This window comes from Hyposmocoma kahamanoa, unplaced genomic scaffold (genome assembly GCF_003589595.1).
Source record: "Hyposmocoma kahamanoa isolate Upper Pololo Valley unplaced genomic scaffold, ASM358959v1 210, whole genome shotgun sequence".
NCBI classification, from domain to species: Eukaryota; Metazoa; Arthropoda; class Insecta; order Lepidoptera; family Cosmopterigidae; genus Hyposmocoma; species Hyposmocoma kahamanoa.
The window spans coordinates 6,599,615-6,621,647 of NW_020653731.1; the positions used below are offsets into that span (position 1 = coordinate 6,599,615).

The 22,033-nt window shown below is 36.2% G+C and overlaps 1 protein-coding gene across 6 annotated transcripts in view; it reads right to left on the minus strand.

Annotated features, from left to right (window-relative positions):
* Positions 1-5,147: 5,147 nt before the first annotated feature.
* The window catches only part of LOC113227459 (regulation of nuclear pre-mRNA domain-containing protein 2), a 32,280-nt gene continuing 15,394 nt past the window's right edge, over positions 5,148-22,033 (minus strand). Inside the window, exons 8-16 of one of the 6 annotated variants that reach the window (XM_026460396.1) lie at positions 20,060-20,116; positions 16,983-17,108; positions 14,671-14,732; positions 13,911-14,075; positions 12,651-12,729; positions 12,361-12,456; positions 12,084-12,187; positions 9,620-9,701; positions 5,148-8,948 (exon numbers count right to left, since the gene is read on the minus strand). In XM_026460396.1, coding sequence (XP_026316181.1) covers positions 8,389-8,948; positions 9,620-9,701; positions 12,084-12,187; positions 12,361-12,456; positions 12,651-12,729; positions 13,911-14,075; positions 14,671-14,732; positions 16,983-17,108; positions 20,060-20,116 — 1,331 coding nt within the window. In that variant the 3' untranslated portion in view covers positions 5,148-8,388. Of the gene's footprint in view, positions 8,952-9,619; positions 9,702-12,071; positions 12,188-12,360; positions 12,457-12,650; positions 12,730-13,910; positions 14,076-14,670; positions 14,733-16,982; positions 17,109-20,059; positions 20,117-22,033 lie in introns of all 6 variants that reach the window. The other 5 variants (XM_026460394.1, XM_026460393.1, XM_026460395.1 and 2 more) reach the window with 5 other exon arrangements.

Genomic DNA, 22,033 nt, shown 5'->3' on the forward strand with positions numbered 1-22,033 from the left:
TGAAAAATCTGTGAAACGACAAACGTGTCGCTTAGCCTTAGCGGAATGAGAATACAGAAGGCTCGATCCAGAAGATTTATTATAAGAGATGATAAAAGAGGGAAAGTAAGCTCTAACAAGTAAAAATATATTATAAAGAAAATGTAGGTACAATTATTATAAAACACCTCCTATAAAAGTAAGTAACACAATACTCACAAATATATATAAATACCACAAATACACAATACTCAAAAGGGTCTATATAACTCGTACATAACTCGTATATAACTTTAATAAGTAATGGACGACGTGGAATTTAACAAAATAAAGGTGATTTGTGATTTAATGGGCACGTGCTCTCGTTTCAAGAATTTTGATGACAGTGACGATAGATAGAACAAACATTAGAACAGCAAAAAAATTTTTAAAATAAATGGCCAGAAACCAAAAAAAAAGGGATCATCCCACCTTTAGGGTGGGATGACGATGAAGGAGGTCAGCGTCATCACAAACCTTAGAACGTTTGCGCACTTAGTGCACAAGCGATATCCGAAGTGGGTCCGAGTTTTCTAAATTTGTATAGTTTCAGATTCGGAACGGACACAAATCGGATGCAGTGCTCAAACGCGCTTACGCGGTTGAATCCTAAAGCAATCCTTTCAATGTAGGAAATATTATTGCATTTGGCTGTAAATCTGAATACATTCCTGTGTACGGTCAAAGTTGAAGGTGCTAACTGGAAAGGGTAACTTGAATCGAAGTTTCAAAGTTTGCGATGCGATCTATAGTTTAACAACTTTTACCTTGTTTGAGTTTCTATCTGAATATGATAACGAATATAGCCGCAAGGGTATCTATGTATTCTACCAAGGTGACATAATGCCAGTTTTCACGGTAAATCTCTTTTTAATCGACTTCAAAAAAAGGAGGAAGTTCTCAATTCGTCTGCATGTTTTTTTGTATGTATGTTACGCGATAACTCCGCCATTTGTGAACCAATTTTGATGATTAATTCTTCTTTTGTTGGAAAGAAGGTACCTCAGATGTGGTCCCATTTAAATTTCAACAAAATATTCCACCTCTAAGGGCGGCAAACTAGGGGATGAATGACTTTTGAGGTCGGTTTTTTTAACCGGAGGTAAGGTTATATATATTATTATGACATAAAAGCAGCATGAATAAGCCTATATTTATAATTGGTGCCTAATTCAATTTCCATTGCGGAGATTAATATTACAAGTTATTATAATACAACCTTGATTTAAGTAGGTACAATTCGCCATGGTTCATATGATATTATTATTTTTTTGTAACAACTGTATTTATACCTGGTTGTAATACATCATTTCTATTCTATTATAAACCATTACCGTGGTACAGTAAGACAAGTAGGGTAACTCTAAACAAACTTAGCAGTAGTATAAGATCCTTGTGAAAGTGTTCGTCTTGGGACGTACTGCCACCTTACTTATTTCTGCCGTCAAGCAGTAATGTGAGCATTACTGCATTCGTATTTCGAAGCGTAAGGGTGCTGGTGAAATTACATAGGCACATGGGACTTGTCAACTTGTCTCAGAGTGACGGGTGCAGTGGCAGTACTCCTCAGATCTTTGCGATTTAAAGCTCTGAGTGGCACTGCAACTGTTGTGGACAGGCGTGTAGGTTACCACCAGGTGCACGACTTGTTCGTCCCGTCACTTGATATTATTAAAAAAGCAGTGCGGCTTGTACCCGTGTACGGATGCATATATTCGCTTAATCTCGCAGTGCACTCACATTGCATAGCGCGAGTCGTCGCAAGCGCCATTCATTATAGAATTGAAGCGTTTGCTCGATGTTTAAAAAAGACAATAAATAGTAGACATGTTTATTGTCGTGTTTATGGTGAGTTCAAGAGTGACTAAATTCAGAATTGTTATTCATTTCTAGTTCATGATCGTAGTTCTATAATCGAGATACCAATCTGCGATGCTGATACGATAATAGCAGTACGTAAGTACTGCATTTAACAAAGGTTATTTCAACATAGCACGAGGATACTGTAATGAACATCTTAGCTTTTTAACGGACTTTTAAAAAAATAAGGTTCTCAATTCAACTGCATTTTTTTGTGTACGTACGTTACGTAATTACTAAGACATTTGTGAACAGACTTCGATGATTCTTTTTTGTTGGTAAGGAAGTAAAGGCGTAAATTACTCCACAATTTTGTATGGCTAATCGTACAACGCCCCTAGCGGTCACAAGAAGAAACAATATTTTGTATACAAACATTTTACGCGGTCGCTAACGATAACTGTCACTGTAATCTCATGGTAGAGGCATTGAACAGTAAAATTAAATTAAAATATGTATCAGTGCCTTTTTGTTACATCTGTAATTATTTATTGCGAGCGCGTTCTTGAAGCACGCCAGCTAGCTACCTTATCGCTAAATGTTGGTAACAATATTGAATAAAAAGTCTTAAATAAAATCAATTCTCAACTTCTTTTTATTTTCTCTGAAATGCATGTCCGAGGAGAAAATAGAAACTCGCTGTTTACGTAATAAAAAACGGAAATTGGTTCATTCAATACGGTATGTACATAACGGTGTGATCTTAAGAGTAAGGCAAGCCCTCACCGTAGTTAAGGGGTAAGAGACCTACTGTTGGCACGCACCGGCCTTGGCCTTATTCATTCAAATTTGGATTTCAACAACGTAGAAAAAAAAGGCAAATTCGCTTAGCTTCGTGAAAAATTGTTTTGGTATAAACACTATTGTGATGAATAGGGGTTCAATTGAAGATTACATAAAGCTTGTTAATGTTTTTTTATTTGACCTATACAGTCAAGCGGGCTAAACTACTGGCGTATCTATTTTGGATAACCAACATTTTAGATTTTAAGACCCCTTTTGTAACACGTTATATGCAAAAGAGGAAATGTTCTGCGACACGGGACGTTACGCATTCAGTGTCTCAGTGTCAAAATCCACAGTAGGGCTAGCACGATAAGGCGCGACTCGCGCCAGTGCGATATAAAGCGCGAGATACTGCTATTCTCGCAGAGATCTCGTGCAACTGGCGCCCTGTCGTGCTAGCCCTACAGGACAACGGAAAGGGGTCTTTTTAGAGTCTTGTTAAATGAGGAATATATATTCATCACGTTTGTGCTTGTAACGCCCCAGCACAAAACTGCATCGCCGCGCCTCAAAACAGAAAAAATGTAATTAAAATCGTATTGTAAAATGCATTATTATTTCTTTAAGTAAAAATAACAGACGTAGTGGCGGACACCGCACACATTAGGCTCAAACTGATAATTTTTGAGTAATTTTCAGGTTAGTTTTCCGTACCTAATTTCGGTCGCAATTTTTTCATTGTTTATTTAAATTTACTAGAATCCCATCATGAAGTATATTTAAAATTCGAGTGTGGTATCCCGAAATGTTATTTAGTATTTCACTATAATATACTCAATGCTTAAATAGTAAAAATAGAATAATAAAAATAATAGATATACCAAAATCAGGTAAAGAAAACTGACCTAGAAATTAGTCAATATTAAATATTAATAGGAACAATTTGTGGAATACCTACTGAGCTGGTTTCTTATGGTAAATAATGACATTGCTTACAACTTTTACACTCCTGTGATTGACTGTTTCAGAGAAAAAAATAGTTTAAATTTTGGTATATCGAAAAGTAGTAAAGTGTTTGTGTTGTCTTAGTCACATATTAGTTAATACGCAAAATTAACAAGCAAAAAATGCATCTGCAGGTACTAGCACTTTTAGTAATTTTTGAACAAAATATACAAATTAGCACTTAAAAATGTATAAATTTAAATATTCGTCATTTAGACTGTTGTAACCATAAAGCTAAATCTTAGGTTTCCGCAGTTGTTACACATAGGAAATGAAACTATTTTTTTCGGATCTAAAGACTGTGGATAATTTTCAGGTCAGTTTTCTCTACCTAATTTTGGTGGCAATTTTTATTATTTATGTATTCGAATATATTATCATGAAATATTAAATAATATCTAAGGTCAGTACACTCAAATATTAAGTAAAACTTCATGATAGTATTCTGGAATATTTAAATAATAAAAATTGCCACCGAAATTAGGTAAAGTAACCTGAAAATTACTCATTTATGTTCACCCAAAACTGACAATCAGCCGTGAACATGGGACCTTTAAAGAGCTCGTGGTTTGTTTAAAAAAAAATATACGCGATTTAGATTCGAAGAAATAGGTATATTTCCTCCACATAAATCGAAAGTTAAGAAGAAACATACATGCTATTAAAAGAATGCTTTAAAAAAACCGCCTCTTTTCTGGTAAATCTGCAAAAAATAAATCTTATATTTGTTAATACAAAACAAAAACTCTGAAACTATCAACTATCAGGAAAACTGAAAACTGTACCGTAATTACGCTACAGTTGTCAGTAATTTCGTCATTTAGCCTGTAAGAAAACCAGCTGTGTTCCACAAATTGTTCCCATGATTCAGATTGGGCTGTGTCATCGGCGCACCTTGAACTAAATATCGTCATTAAAATATACTCTATTCCATACAATGTTAAGCCCGTTTTTCAATATTCGAGTACTGGGTATCGGACGGAGTATTGAAAATAAATTATGAACCCAGACAATGTTGGTCTGTTCAGCCGTTAAGTGACGGACGACCTTCAGCTGTTCAATCCCTATAAAACCTGCCTCTTCTAAGGGCGCAGGGCTGAAGTATGTTGCGTAGTACGGACAGAGTCAAAAATTGCAATGGAAATTCCTTGTTCATCTTGCTTTTCTATAGTAAGTAGCTAGTGGCAAAATTATTATACGCTATTTTTGATAAAGAATGAAAAGCAAATCTCTCTCTCTCTCTCTATGTCTATTAAAGGACTGTTCATATTAATTTACCAAAAAAAGTATATGTATAAATTTTTAATTTACATTAAAATGCGAGTACATTTTAATTAACTAGCTTTAAAACCAGAATTAGTTTAACTCGAGGCTTGGTTTTGGCTAGTTTTGTTTTGAGAGTGTAGAAATTTGGGGAAAAGATTCCTGGTTTTTTTTTTAATTATATAATAATTACCAACCACCTCTTCAGGGACGTTTGCGCTTTTTATTAAAAAACCTTATACCTAATAATGTCTATAAAAGTATAAAATTTGGAACGGGGTATTTTTTTATTTAATCCTAATAAAAATGTGAGACAAAATAACATACAACCTTATTATTAAGCTTTATTAAGAGTGAAGCAAAGCAAACGTTTTTATGTTAGGTGCTATGTCTACCGCTCTCCCTATCCGCACTACGATAAAAGCGAGTTTCTATTTTTAATCCATTATTTTTAACTAATTGGCGTAATTCATACGAAGTACAAAATATGCCTTTGAAGACTTGACCATTTTGTAAATACTATAAAGTGACTAACATAAGCCGAGCTCTCCACGGTCGGAGCTTAAAAATCCACAAGAAATTATGCTTATTGCGATCAAAGTTAAACTATATGATTATGCGTTTTGGTAAGAGTAGGCAACACGTCATTTAATACCATTAAAGTTTGCTTTTATTGTTCCTTGGCACACATATTCTCTATATCATACATAAGTATATCACATGAGGGCGTTAATAGCTGCGATACAGTCTTGTCGACAACTGTATTTATTTTATTTCATTTATATTGAACATCATGATATTTTAACTAAAATGATATTCATCACTTGTGAAAATTACCCACTAGTTTGTTAATAAACATAAAGAAAAATTCGGAGTAGGATCGAAGAAATTCTTCTTTATGTTTGTTCGATTATCAATAATAAATAATAACATGCTGTACTTATTATCAAACAATTAATTTTTGTGTAAATACTCTCTTTGATTTAAAATTTTATTTATTTTATTATGCCAACAAAAGATGAAATGGAATGTAAAGTAAAATAATGGTATAAAGGTTGTTTTTTTTTTGTGTTTGCTGGTGTGGTGGTAAACCTACACACCTTTTATACCGCAGAAGAAAACAACAACCGTTCACGTTTGATAATACCCGAGTGTCCAGAAACACGTACAATCATAACTAAACTTTTTATGACGTACTATTCATGTTGCCAACTCTCAAACCATTTAAAGAATGCTAACACTTTAATATAGTAGGCTAAATGTTCAGTTGTCATTATACAATTAGGTGCAAAGCCATTTAGCAAACTAAATTTAGCATAATGTAAACGGACCTTAGCTTTGTTGCTCATAAAATTAAATTAAGACTGTGAAATCCTTTTTCGTGACATATTGTACGTAATAATTAAATTCTAATTCTATTATACAGAATTCGAGAAACGTAACCTATATTACAGATTTGTTAGCTAAATTACATAGATAACTCCTAACCAAAAGACTTACATTTTACAAATTATATTGTGTATAAGGCCAAAGGTTCACAAGGTATCACAATTTAGCCAACAGTTAGTCCAGTCTTGCTTTACTATTGCATAACTATCGCCTTAAAAACCAATTACCAATTTGAGTATACTAAATGGTATACTTAATCGTATAAATTAAAAACAATAAGTATGTTACGTTATAAGTAGAGAACAACCTATCAAGACATCCAAATTAGCATAACGTAAACAAGGTTTGAGTTCTGAACTTCACTGCCTATAGTAATTGTGCCAATAATTATTTTTAATCTTGCAATACATTATATTTGTTTTTTGCGCCAATTGGATCTTCATACTTAAAAAGTAAAGACATCATTAGTACACTACTCTGATGTGTGGAGAATAAAGCGCTCAGGACACTGAAATTAGCATAATGCAAATGGTGTTCCAGTTCTTAGCCGCACACTATCGATTATCATAGTCACAAAATAGTCAAGTCATGTTATCTATAGACTAGAAATTAACAAATATAAGACAAAACAGCATCTGTATAACATGGGATATTGTACATAAAAAGTAACCACTCAAGGTGATCCAAAAACTCTCTCAAATAAAATAATAATATACATACATATTTTAATGAAAACGAAAAATGGGTGGGAAATTGAAATCATTTAACAAACAACGTTCTATTTTGATTTGTTATAATATCAAGTGATGGAACGAACAATCGCGCGCCTGGTGGTAAGCGACACGCCTATCCATAACAGTTGCATTCAGAGCTTTAAATCTCAAAGACCACCGCCACTGCGCCCGTCACCCTAAAACATATGTTTGCTTCCAGTGGTTCCATGTACTCAGTTCTACGTGGAACAAGTGACAACCCTTCTAAACCGGAGCGCAGTGATGCTCACATTACTACTTGGCAGCAGATAGGTATGGAGTACTTCCTTAGACGAACTCTTTCACAAAGAGTTCTACTGCTACTAAATTTATTTCTACTTAAAATTCGACCTCTATGACGATATTTACGAAGCGACGCAATAAAAACCATTTTAATTGTTCTGATGTTGGTGTGTTAAGAGAATTATTCTTCATGTTTTACCATAGTGTAAGAATAACACTACTCACATCTTCATATTTTCATCAAGGCAGTGAATTGATATTACACACTAAAAATGTCTGATTTCGGTGTGCTATGAAAGTTAATACTTCATATTTTAGGATAGTGTAATGTGAATATTACTCAAATCTTCACATTTGGATCAAGTGCAGTAAATTAATATTACAATGATATTACACTCTGAAATTAGCATGTAAATGGTGTTTTAAGAAAATAACTAGAAGAGGGCAGTATCATGTTTCTGCGTACTCGATTGCAGTTTTAGTGCAATAGGAAAGCCGCATGTAAACGTTAGTTGCTCAATTGTTAAGGCCGATTTCAATTTTCCACCCCTAAAAGTCACAAATGGATTCATACTAGTTTTAACTATGTACACTATACATGATGCAGCTAGAGAAGTTTCGCTCTAACGGTAAATTCAGTCTAATTTTAAAATTTCTTGCTTAACGTCACATTAAGTATTGATTTCCTTTAAGAATAAGTAAGAGGCAGTATCGTGAATTCTTCTCACAATTCTAATCGTGCTGTGACCATTCTTTTTTAGGAAATTTATTAAACACAAGATTTAAGGCGCCCTATCTCTATATCCACCCTTGAATCCCGATTCAACGCATTTTTACTACTCAAATGTACCACTCTCAAAAGACAATATCATGTCAGACAACAAATTTTACTTTACTACGGATGTTGCTTTTATCGGTATACTTTCGTACAAATTTCTCTGTTTTAAGCTCTTTTCTGGACCTTCATTGTTGTACCTTATAATCAGTTACTAATAAAATTTAACCTCGCAAGTCAACAATATCCTAATGTGACATAAATGCCGTTAGAATTAGTGAAACTTACAAAAACCTTAGCTGCTTTTAGTCTTATTGCATTATAATTCACAGTAACACTACACTGTACAATCACAGATCACCAAAACCTTTGGGGACGCGGGCCCATCCATCTGTTTGGAGGCCTGGGCCCGTTCCTGGGCCACATGTGCGGCGGCCCAGGGCCGAACTGGGGCCTGAATCCACCGCCATTAGTCCGCGGCCCCCAGTTTCTGGGGAATCTCTGGTTATTAAAAGGTCTCTGTTGCCACTCACTATTGCTGAACTCGAATTCTGGGGATGCCTGCCTCATTGCCGGATGCTCCATACCTCTGCTTCGTAGTTCTTCATCGCAGGCACTGTCGTTTGAATTCTCTTCTTTTTCTTCGAAATCTCTATGGAAAGCGGGAAATTTCTGGAACGGCATATTGAATTTCTTTAACGCCGGTGGCATATTTTCGAATGGATTCGAGAGAGGTGGTAGCACTGGTGCTGAATGTGGTTCTTTCTTTTCAAAGTCTCGGGAGTTGATTTGTATGAGATTTGTGTTGAGGTCTTTGTGATTGGTTTTGCCGTTGTTGCCTCCAACTAATACTTTGTTGTTGTTGTTGAAACTGTGACGTCGCTCGTTTTGATTTGATTGCTGGTTTGGGTACACTCCTTCTGAAAAATAATGAGAATATTTTAGTTTCTTATTGAAGTATGCAAGAAGATTTCCTACAATATTATACAGTTGATGTATGACGCAAATATTGCACACATTAATAATGGTTTTAAACACTAAAGAAACGACTTTACAATATAACACGTGAATTTTACAGCGCTAAAGCCATTCAATGGCTAAAGCAAATAAATTTAATCTTTATTGCTTTTGCCGAGTTGCATACCACATTGCGCAACTTGGACGACGTTGTCAGGCTTCATGACTGCCCTTTGTGCATTTGTGCCCTCTGGCGCCACAGTGTCGCTGCAACAGCGCCACTGCGCATTTTCATATATTTAGAAGCGCAATTGCGGCGCCTCTGTCGTGACACGTGCGCGCCTCTTTAGCTGTCACAGTTCTGTGGCTCTAGTGAAAAGGGGTACAAGTCAAAAAAACCAACTTTGCAAGGAGACTCGAAAAACAGTTAAAGCTTAATAAGATATTAAGTGTTCGCGTTTCCTTGTAAAGTTGGCATTGTTTTACTTGTACCCCTTTTCACTAGAGCCACAGAATTCGTCAACTAAAAATTACTAAAGCACTACAGACACGCAACCACCACCGCGCCACCGCTGGTGCCGTCTATTTTGAAGGCGCCTTTATCGTATGTTCTGTTGTAAAACTGACTTACGTTGATCTTCATCTTCCGACAAGTCCATATCAACACTTTCGACGATATCTGTTGGAGGCACCAGTGGAGGTACTCTGTAGTCCTGAAATAAACAGCACACTTTGTTGGTTACATCTACATACACCTATATTTTTTTTCATTTAAAGTAAATAGAAGAAAAAACACGAAGGAAATGCCTAGTGTTCATGCTTCGCCTTTTCTTCGGGTCGGCAGGCGTCGCCGGCGCAATGAAATGTCGCGGGGCGCGCGGAAGAGGGCCCCCTTTCAAGCGTGCACGCGTATGTTGTAATCAGTCCGTTCTATAGACGATTATTGTTATTTTTAAATAAAAATAATCGTAGAAAAGGCCATATGTGCACGCTTAAAAGGATGATGATGGTGAGCAATGACACTCCAAGTCCATAAGGTACACGCACGTATATTTTAACTTTTGACAAATTCACAAATAAGTAATAAATTCAATATAAAAGGCATGACCAGCCCGGTGAACGTTAGCTGAGCGAGCCCCGAGCGTTCGTGCGCCCTCTTCCGCGCGCCCCGCAACGTTCCATTGCGTTGGCGACGGCTGCCGATGATACCCGAAGAAAAGGCGAAGCGTGAACACCTAATTACAGATAACCGAGAAGGCTTGTAAAGACACTGAATACCATTAGAGAGTGAATTTTTGACGACCAAATCTAAAACTACAAGACATAAAAGCTCAAAGGAGTGACTGGGCAGATTTTAGTGAAAACTAAAACGGCGTCATTAATATTTGAACAATTTATTTCCCTAGCCGAAAATTAAGCTGGTTGGAATTGCAAAAAACCTGCCAACGTTGGTGCGGCCCACTTAGACTAAGCGTATATCCACGTCGAGTGCCGCTGGATCGAAATCAATGTAGCCAATACAAAATTTTCAAAAAAAAATGAAACGCATAAAATCAATAATTAGGGCCTTAATTACAGACTTTATAGTAGATAGCCTGTAGATGCAAACAACAATACTATACATGCAGTATTCGTAAAATCTACTTGCATACATATATACACATACGTATTAAATAATCACATCAATAATTTTTTAATAACAGTTCGAAATTGGGGAATTTCATCTTTTTTGAATAAAAAATATTGTTGATTACTAATCTCTAAGCAGTCATTACTAGTATTTATTATTTATTTATATTTAGTCGCAGTAGATCTCCTTGTTTACGTTCTTCCAGGTAAGTACTGCCACCTTATCATTTCTGCCGCCAAGCAGTAGTGTGAGCATTACTGCGTTCTGGTTTAGAAAGATAATGGTGTAGGTGAAATTACGGTCACAACTTTACGTTATTTAAAAAAAATGCTTCAGGGTGACCGCCGCTGTGGCAGTACCCCTAAGATCTTTACGATTTAAATCTCTGAGTGACACTGCAACTGTTATGCAGGGGCGTGTCGCTTACCACCAGACGCACGACTTGTTCGTCACGTCACTTAGTATTACAATAAAAAAAACTAGCAAGTAATCAAAAAGCCCAGACTCAATATAACAAATATAATAATAAATATTAGACAACATCACATACGATGCTTTGATCCCAAAGTAAGTAACTAAAACACTATTGTTATGCAAATAGGAGAAAACGACGGTACCATTAACCCAGACCCGAGACAATATTATAAGCAAAGTCAGTCCAAAACTAGGACCAAATTCGACAAGCTGGACCAATTTAGAATACAAACGTGGAGAAATAAGAACAATGCGAAAAAAACTTAAGAAATACCATCAATGATAAATAAAACTAAATCAATATTTCAATAAGAAAATCCATTTCAGGGTAATTGTACAAGTAGTACTGATTTAGGCAAATTGAACGAGTACACTTTAAGATCTATGACATACAAGACTAATTAGGCAAGAAACGTGAATACACATACTTGGACAAGTAGCTCCAATTCACAAAACAGTCTTAAACAAATTAACTCAAGCGCTAACCCGGCTAACAGTTCACATGCGAATAAATGGGCCTTGGACAACCAGGAAAGCAGAAATTCGCAGATTACCAATGACCGACTTGACGATCGACTCTCTAGACATCGACATACAGATAAAAATGTTTTTAAGTACTACAATAGCAGCAATTCAATGAGATCGTTGAATAGAGTAGTAGGACAATAACCTTTCGAATACGTAGGAGAACACCAGTATTGGTGAAATCATAGGCACATGGGACTTGTCAACTTATGCCTCAGAGTGACGGGCGCAGTGGCAGCGCCCCTTAGATCTTTGCGATTTAGAGCTCTAAGTGGCACAACAACTGCTGTGAACGACTTCTTCGTCCCGTTACTTCGTATCATAAGAAGGAACAAAAATTAACAAAAACCGCCCCGTATCAAGTACTTTCATTACGGACATTCGAGCAATACTGAAAACTCAACCGCCGACAACGGCACATCTTAAATACAAACACAAATCATGCAATACTCACAGACACACTTACTTGATCCATGCTAGTCGGCATGGGGGGAACGTGGGGGTCGTGGAGTACTAGTGAGGGTCTGGGTGGCTGGTGCGTTAGCGAAATGAGGTTTCTGTGGTCTACATCTGGAAATATAACATTTTATTAACAGTGGATTAATAGACTGCAATTTTCAACTCAAGCAAAAATATGTTGAACTCCGCGTACTGTTGGTACACGTGTCACGCCCAATAAGCACTTCTACCGAATTTATTGTTCTGTGAATCATAATAAGATAACAATAATAATTTTAAATTACCTTGCTGCCCGATTGGGTGCCTATTAGTTGGCACGGTGGCCGGCGGAAGTGGCGGCGGTAATGTTGGTAACAGTCTGTGGTCCACGTCTTCGATATCTGAGAAAAAAAATATCTTAAAAACTAAACTCCGTAAAAAAAAAGTGGCAAAAGGGTGGCGTTATTTTAACATCTCTACATGATTTGAAATTTAATTGGCTTACTACGAAATAAATAGATTTTTAGAATGAGGCGAGTTCAAATTATGTAATAGTACCATTTAAAAATAAATAAGCAGTAATTATCTGACTTACTTCCTAATAAAGGCAACACTGGTGGCGGTGGCGGGGGTGGCAGAATACCTCTGTGATCAACATCACTTGGAGGCGCATCCTGAAATCAACAGAAAAATGTAGTACATTATTTAGTAATTATTGCAGAGCACTTGAGCCGGAAATACGGAATCGACAGTATAAATAATATAGTCAAAAGCGTTTTCACTTATGTTTCAGAAGATTAGACATCTGATTCCTATTATGGATCGGGGCATGGTAAATTACCTTGCAAAAACCTCTCATGATCGGTACTAGATAAAATGCCTTTAATTATTTTGCTTTTGCGTATGCTATCTATGAATATGATTTTATTTTAAACTATAATTGCACGAACAAGAACAAGTCAGTGGTAAGATTTTATTAAATGAATAAAATATTAAGTAAAAAGCAGTGTTCTTCCATAAATATTTGATGCACTTCGGGGGCAGTAAAAAAAATAACCTACCACCTCGTAAAACATTGTAGAAAATGCAATAAAGTATAGAAATATTCGAAATATTGAAAACATATCGTGTTGAATAAGATCTCAAATTACTTGATATCGATGTTCGTACCGTTCGTCCTTAATTCTTTGCTTAAAGCTCTACTTTGACACAAAAGTAACCATGAACCTTATTACCAGTGATCGGAATTGAGGGAGTTAATGTACCTAAAGTATGAATATATTCTTAGTATGGACATATCTATTTCGTCATCATAGCATATATAATTTCTTATCATCGTGAATATTTTTTGTTTATACTATGATATCGAGTATTTAACAGTGAAATACTAGTAAAAATTTGGTGTTAATACGTGTGGTAATACCAAAAACAGTTCACCAATCGGGTACTGTAATTTGCTGGTAACTATAGCTACCAGTGACGTTTGACTTAAAGCGTACAGGGAATTAACGATCTTGGTCAATCTAGTCGTGGGCTTTTTATGAATTCTAGTTTTTTTGACTTCTTTAACAGGTCAATTTTTTAATAGTAGACTTCGTAAAATACCGAATGACGACTCTTTTCTTACTTTTTTAACAAGTTATTTATACATAAATACTATCAAATTTAGATTTAAGTGCCAATGCACTGGTCATAAAGCCAATGAGCCATTCGCTTTATGACCAGTTTGCGCTTGTACGAAGTAAAAGTACATTCCTTGGTGTGTTTGATAATTGCTGCAACATTATCGAATTGATCTTACCGACCCAGCAATGCACATCTACATATCGCTTGGTACCTGATGGGTCTCACTCACCAGTGGCGTCATGAAATCAGCGCTCGGCGTGTAGGTGGGCGGGATAGGCGCGGGCGGGATGGGCTTGGGCGGCAGCGGCGCGGGCGGGGGGGACTCGGGCGTGTCCAGGAACACGCCGCAAGAGGGCGCCAACGCTGGCACGGGCGGAGGGGGTACTGGCGCTGGCTGTCGTCAATAAAAATTGTCACAAACATTTTAACTCTTTACTGACACGTTTCGCCCAAAAAGTCACCTTCTGTTCACCTTATTGTTAAAAACTAAAAAGTTTGAATCGCAAGTCCAAGCTTTAATCCGTCCTAGGTCCGTAAAGATTATCGTACAGTAGCGTCCTAGAGCAACACAGTATCTCTAACGCGCAGCTGTGTTTTCATCTACCATTTTTTTTAAAATACAATTTATAAAAAAATGTATTAAAAAATTACCAAATTTACACCGTGTCTTCACAACACGTAACGGTTTAAAACAAGTAGAAGCTTCTTTTTATACTTAGTTTAACCATAAAACAAAAATACGAATTGCGAATTTGTTCTTTTTGAAAATAAATAATTTAAGAGCTATGTGAACTTAATTTAACTATGTTTAAAAACCCATTGAACCCAAAGAAGGATTGACGCCTTCGCATTACTCGTGGGTCTAAACATTTTTAACCTTTGACCATACCAAAGGTTTGGTTTATATAATCATGATATTTCATAGATGAATAAGATGGTGGAGGGTTAGTTCCAGCCTCCGTTATTAAAGGTAATAAAATGATAATCACCGGTATACTCCAATTGTTATTCCATGGAACACTAGCTTCAGGATGATAAGGCTCACCTTCATCTGGAAAACAAATTGTTTACATTTGTCTTTAAAGAATAAATTTAAGTATTTTTAATGTATCTTTCTTAAGTGTAACAAAGTGATAACACTATGTTGCAGTTGGTGATTGTGCTAATGTTATTATTAATTAGAATTTCTATAGTGTCTTTAAAGACGAGATTTGTATTAAAGAGTAATATGCAATTTAAGGCTGATTTACATTGACCCAGTAGCTTACAATAGAAATATGCTGACGTAAACATATTTCAATATTTATTTCTACCTATATTTATTGTGAAAGCACTCCACTAGTTTGTTGTTATAAATTGATACAAAAATCGAACATACTCAAAGAAAACTTCTTCCGATCCGGCTGGACTCGAACTGCAAAAGCTGAAAGCGCTCTCTCCTGGTTCAAGTTCAGCCTTATCGAAGGAATTTTTCGTTGAATTTGTTAGATCTTTCTATCAATTACAATACACACACCAAAAGTGTCTAGAGATCAAGGTATTTTTTTTAAATATTTGATTACCCTATTCAAGGTAAATAAAAAATCTAAATAAATTTATTACATGATTTATTTAATTATTAAATTGACCAAAAATACCAATGGTATGAAAAAGATTAAATAAAAACCTGATTTTCAGTAATGGGCAAAAACGTGCTCGATCCCTCGACACTTTTATTGAGTATATTTCAATACAACCAGAGAGTCACGAAAAGTATTCTTTTCTCGCCAGCACCGCCAAGAGAACATTGTAGATCAGCCAATACTGTTAAAAATTTTTTATGTAAATGCTGTGTACCGAATTGTAGTCGAAATATTCAATTTTCGAGTACGTACATATAGTTTTCCAAAAATGCAGTTTTACAAAGTATGACCCGAAAGAATAATTATTTTGCATCAATGTTATGATCGAAAATAATACCAAATGCATGTGCAAAGTAATTAGTCTATAGTGTGTGCTTCTTTGCTACCGTACTATAAGTTCGTTCAGTGCAAGTTATACGATTTGTGCCCTGTGAAAGCGTAATATAAATACTGTTTTCAGAATTAGGCCCAATGTACATACTGCGGAAAGGAATGGAAGCGTATATTTGTAGCGAACTGTACATAGCAGAATGAATTTATGTCAATTGTGCAACGTGCTAATTAAGTAGGTACGAGAAATCCCAAGACTATGCGAGAAATTTCGAGAAAACAGATATTTTTTGGCTCGTATCTATTTTGTACGTTACAGCATTGATATTAAATTCACTATGTTATGCTTATTACAAAAATTCGCGGCAATGTAAATTGAGCCTTACGCGTCTAGTTTAAAAATATTTTAAGACCTCTAGCGGCGATCGCATACAAGGCAAAGAAACAATGGTACCAATAAAACTAGCTCATTTTGTGCTGATTTTACGATGTTACCTCGAAACGGTCCAAGCTAAAAAAGGCCCTCGTTTTTTTTTAACTTGGGCCGTTTCGAGGCGAGAATTAATGGGCACTCCACCTTCGACTTATTGCCAGTTATCATCAAGCGACATTTTGTTTTTAATGTGCCATAAAACCATACCAATCACTTGGTCTCAAACTAGGAAAATACCATGTGTACTATGAGTACCAGAGCAAGGGAGTTCACTTCAGGACACTACCCAGAACACCCAGACCAGAACTAATTTAGAAACGTTGATTTTCCATATTGGTCGTACCGGGAATCGAACCCACGACCGCCTTATCCAGCACCCACAGTGCATTTTTGAGCCATCGCGGTTGTCAAGGCGGGTTTATGGTTAAATGCTTTTCTATCATTAAAAAAATTGCGCACGCGTATTCTCAGTATCTATTTCCACAAACTTTGATGGAAAACTCTTTGAAAAATAGTGTTGTAACAAATAAAAGCGTGTGTACACAGTTACCATTTTGAGCACCAAATAGTATTAATCACATTTAATTACTTTAAAGCCACGTTCCAACGGTTTAACAATTCGTCTGCTGTCATTTTAAAAGGCGCATATTCGTCGGGGTACACTTATCACGACATCGCAATAACGAGCCCAATTATCGAGTCCTGTGACATGACACTTTATGTCAACAGCCATGTTCACTGAAGTCTAGCAACGTAGCACGATGTCGCATATGACTTGTGTCCCGCGAAATTTATCACCTAGTGTGCATCGTACGCACTGCACCACTGCGTCATTTATACACGAATGAATAGTACCATTATAATACTAATTTACTGTTAAAATTTAATTAATAAAAGCTATTTTTATTATTATTACCATTCATATTATCCATAGAGCCGTAGAAAGATGTCGGCGGTGGCGGTATCCCGATACTATCAGGCGTCAGTAAATCCAGTCCCGGTAAAGTATCTTGAGATTTTTGCGACATTGATGTACTCGTCACTACGCAAAATACACCCATGGTGAGTTTTCCCCCTTACTAATAAATGTTGTCTAAATACTGACAGGTAAGGTTAAGGCTAGGGACAAATAGAGCGGAAATTACGTCTGAACTTCAACTGAAGTCTCCATGGTAACATGTAAAAATGTTGAATTTTGTTCCGTAACGGTGTAACATGAAATTCAGCTAGCGCACCATTGACTTACAAATAAATGGACGACGGGTCTAATACAAAAACCACGATAAAAATGTCCCAAGTCAACCTATTTAAACGTAGTGACATGTAAAGGAATATGACAAAACTTAAACGTTGAATTTAAATTGTAATGTCATCGCAGTACTGTCTAATTTTGCTTGCTTCGCTGTCAGTCGAACAAACGAAGACTAAAGCGTGAATGACGCTCTGTATACGATTTTAACGCCCTATAAGTTCGGACACTTTTTAGCGCGGACCCGACGTCCGTATAATTGTAAGTCAATGTAGCGCACGCTTAAATTCAGTTTTTTACGCTAAATTTAATCCTAGCCTTAGAATCAACGACATGTTGCGAAATTTAGCTATTAAACTGATAAACGAACGTTGACATTTAAGAGACTAAAGTAGTTTGTATAACTTTAACAGTAAACTCTGTAAATAGTAAATAAAATCATAGTATAATAAGACAAATGTGGTAACTCCATGCAAACTACGGATGCACACATTCGCGTAATATCGCGGTGCACTCGTGTTGCATAGCGCGAGTCGTTACACGCGCCATTAATTATAGAATTGAAGCGTTCGCGCTGTTTAATAATGACAACAAATAGTAGACGTGTTTATTGCTGTGTTTCTGGTTATTTGAACTAGATTGCCTCAAATTCAGAATTGTTCAGCATTTAAGACCTTGTCCAGAAGGAGCAAATTCGCCGCGTATCGTCTCGCGCGTATTATGTGCGTACGTTGCGTCCAAGCGTTTGAGGACGTTTCAGTGAATATTTGAACTAAACTACTATGTACTGACAAAGTTATTAATTTCAGAAGTGTAATTTTCGTACCCTTAGCATTTTATGGGTGTAAAATATTCATCCATACTTAAGGTTATGAAAAGGACAGGTCTGTAGTATGTACCATATAATAGGCAAATTGCACACGGAGGTTATAACAACTATGGTAGGCTGTTTATTAACTATAAGCAACCCTGTCAACCTCTAAGACCCAACAAATGATGAATACCGGGCTATTCACAATTTCTTTTTTATTGCTTATAACTTGAAAAATGACAATCTTTCAATTTTTCTTAAGATTTATGATAAAATATATATAAATATATATATATATATAAATATTTATGATATAAATTTCTGAAGATTTTTTTTATAATATGAAGTGACGGGACGAACAACTCGTGCGCTTGAAGGTAAGCTACACGCCTGTCCATAACAGTTACAGTGCCACTCAGAGCTTTAAATTGCAAAAATCTGAGGGGCACTACCTCTGCGTCCGTCACTCTGAGACATAAGTTGACAAATCTCATGTGCCTGTAATTTCACCAGCACCCTTACCCTTCAAAACCGGAACACAGCAACGCTGACATTACTGCTTGGCGGCAGAAATAGGTAAGTAAGGTTTACAAACCCTGCTTGTTTGTTTACCTTATTTCTAAAGTTAAAAAATCTAATTGGATGATGGGAAAAAATAAACTAAGATTTCCCGAGATATGTGCACTCGCTCTGAAGTTCGCGCGTAACGTGGACGTAACCAAGGAGTTCCTAGTACCTCGACTCGCGCGAGACGCGCGCCATTGTCGAAGTGTGGTGTATTGCACGCGAATTACGCGCACATTGTCAACTCACGCGATCCTTGTGGACGCGATGTATAAGCGTCCAATACCTCGCCAACGCGCGTTACGGGCGAGACAATACGTGGCGAATCCTCCTCTCGAACACTCCTTCTGGACAGGGTCTAATTCCTATTTCATAATCACACTCCTATAATCGATATATCAATCTGCGATGCTGGTATACATGTATCAATACGCAAGTACTGCATTTAACAAAGATTATTTTAATATAGCACGATAATACTGTGATGAACACCTTAATTTTTTCAAATCATGTTTACGACCTGTAGGTACGCCTAAAATAATAATGTGACAACCCTACGCTCCGAGAGGTATAGGCATTTACAATTATACATATATACATTTAGAGTCGCCCTCCATGTCTTATTATACTATGGTAAAACTGTGTGATCGTGGTGTCTAATTCTAGACAATATTGTGTAGTAAAACTGCGAATGCTTTTATTACCCAAAGGAACTGCAATTAGGATGCAGAATAAATGTAAATGTGCTATATAAGCTGTCAAAAAGAAAAGATGGAACTTTACTATACGTATGTATTCGAAATTGAGATGAGTTTATTAAATTAAAGCAATTATCAAAAACTTACTTAATTTTTTTTTAAATACAGTCTAATATTGTGTGCAATGCAAAAAATATTCGAAATAAAATATACAACGGCAAAAACTATACAGCATATTGAAGTCGATTTTGATACTCACATTTGTTAACCTTATCAGTTCGTTTTTATTACTTCAATTGAAGCTTTATTTTTTTGACAATTAAGCTCAAAGTAGATACTTTTACATTACTGTAAATATTGTCATCATCACAATGTGTAACATTACCAATGAGACTGAGAAGGCGACATTACTTGAAGACGTCACAATACCAAGATCAGCAGAGAGAAGGACAAATGCATAGTATAGAACCGACACCGTTATTGGCCTCTAGCTTTAATTAGGAGTGGAGTATATAAAAGCCATAGTGTCTGTGAAATATCTACTAATATCGCTTGTATATTATGCCTATGATTACTAAACTAATATTTTGTACTCTAACTACAATAAAAGTTCACTGTTACAAGTACAAAATACTAAAGGCGTAACATAGGAAACCCGTAATATTAACTACCTGACGAATCATCACGCTGCAATCCTCTATCGGGCTCAACTGTCAAACCGAGCAAGTCTGTCAAGAGATTTAGAAGAAGAAAAAAATTAAAACGTGTTTTACTTATTCTTAAGGAATTCGCATTGCTACTTTTCTAACATATAAGAGAAACTACAATATTGTCATCCCTTTTCCACTAAGAGACATTTAAATGTTGCCTTCCTTTTCGCACATAAAAGAAAAAATCATGTATTTTTATTGAAAGTCATGATGATATTTATTTGTTGTTTTTATGAAATTACTCCATTAATTTATTATAATTATTAATATCATGTCATACACACATTCGAATCGAATCAAGTCGAAGAAATTTTTGTTTAAGTTCAATCTTTATAAACCGCACGGATATATATCTATAAATAAACACCGCAAGTACCGCGATCTGTATGAAAACCAAGCGTGCCACATTTTTTGTACCTCCGATGACGTATTTTGTGATGGAAACCTCCTTCGGCACTAAAGTGATTGATTAAATCGAAGACGCGGACGCGACACGTATTTAGAACAATGATTTTTCAAGTAGTTGTTGATTATAAGAAGCCGTCAAATATTAATATAGTAAAATAATACCAGAATAAGATAATTAAGTCCTTTAAAAAAGTTGCTCTGGAAAACTAAAAAAAAAGAACAACAAACTTTATAGAATATTTTTATAACATTTTGTATAATCTTAAGAATTATCATCCCTTTGTTTCCTAAATCGATCAGAATCGAGAACTGTGTTGCATCAAGTGAGCATCACTAATCGGTAAAATTTGACCAAGAATATGACGAAGCATCCGTACCGCGAAACTGAACGCATTATACGAAATCATCGCATGTACACTAAGTAAAAACCGCAATGTATTACGAATTATGCGGCATACGCTCGTTTGCATATTTGTTTCTTCGAAATTCATTTAAAATGAAAATAATTGATTTTAAAATAAATTAGGCATAATCTGAAACTGTGGAAGGAAACGTTCCTGTTCTTTCATCTATTCATAGCGGTGCTGTTTTCACAGTTTCTAAAGGCACAATTGATCATTTTTTGCATTTTTGACTGATGTTTAACTACGATAACAGCTAGGCACGTTCTGAAGCGCAGCAGCGGCAATTAAGCGTTTATGGCTTAAATTAGGCACGCGAAGTAGGTACAATTGCGGCGTCTATTTAAATATACGTCTGCGATCAATCGTATTAAATATGTACGTTCCAAGAGCAACATTAAAATTCACGGGGTGACTATTTTTCTTTTTTTTTATGTAAAAAAGGAGGCAAACGAGCAGACGAACCACTTGATGGGAGGTGGTCATAGTCGCCCATGGACATTTGCAACATCAGATAGGCTGCCTATGCATTGCTAGTCTTTGAGAGCCCTGTAAAGACGCTTTCTGAAGAACCCCATGTCATAGCGCAAAATAATTCTTCAGGAGTCATTCCACAATTGCAGGTTCGACAAAGGAACGAACGAAATGCCCGTGTATTCTTACAATGCCAGGCATGTAAGATGTGGGGATGGAATTTTTCTCCTTTGGCGGGGGGTGCGATGGTGGAAACGAGACAGCGGCACCAATTCGAAAAGTTCCTCAGAGCACTCCTCATTACAAAAACCGGTAGAACTCATACAGCGAGCTAACGTCTCTCTGTAAGCTAAGGAACTCCATACCGTCTGCGAGTTTGGGATCGTCGACAATGCGAACAAAATACGACTAAAATGCCACTGGAATTCAGGATATATCTTTCGTTAGTATCATTTAAGAAAATTGTTTATTCACTTATCGTTATTCTCACTCTCGCCACCCATTTTTGTCTGAAAAGACTACTACTACCTCCGACTACTACTACCTCCGTACTATCTCCGTCAGATTTTCAAAATCCATCGTCCTTCACTAAATATCTGTTTTATTGAACCCCGAGGTAAAAGTAGAGGACTTATAAGTTCGAAGCCTTCGT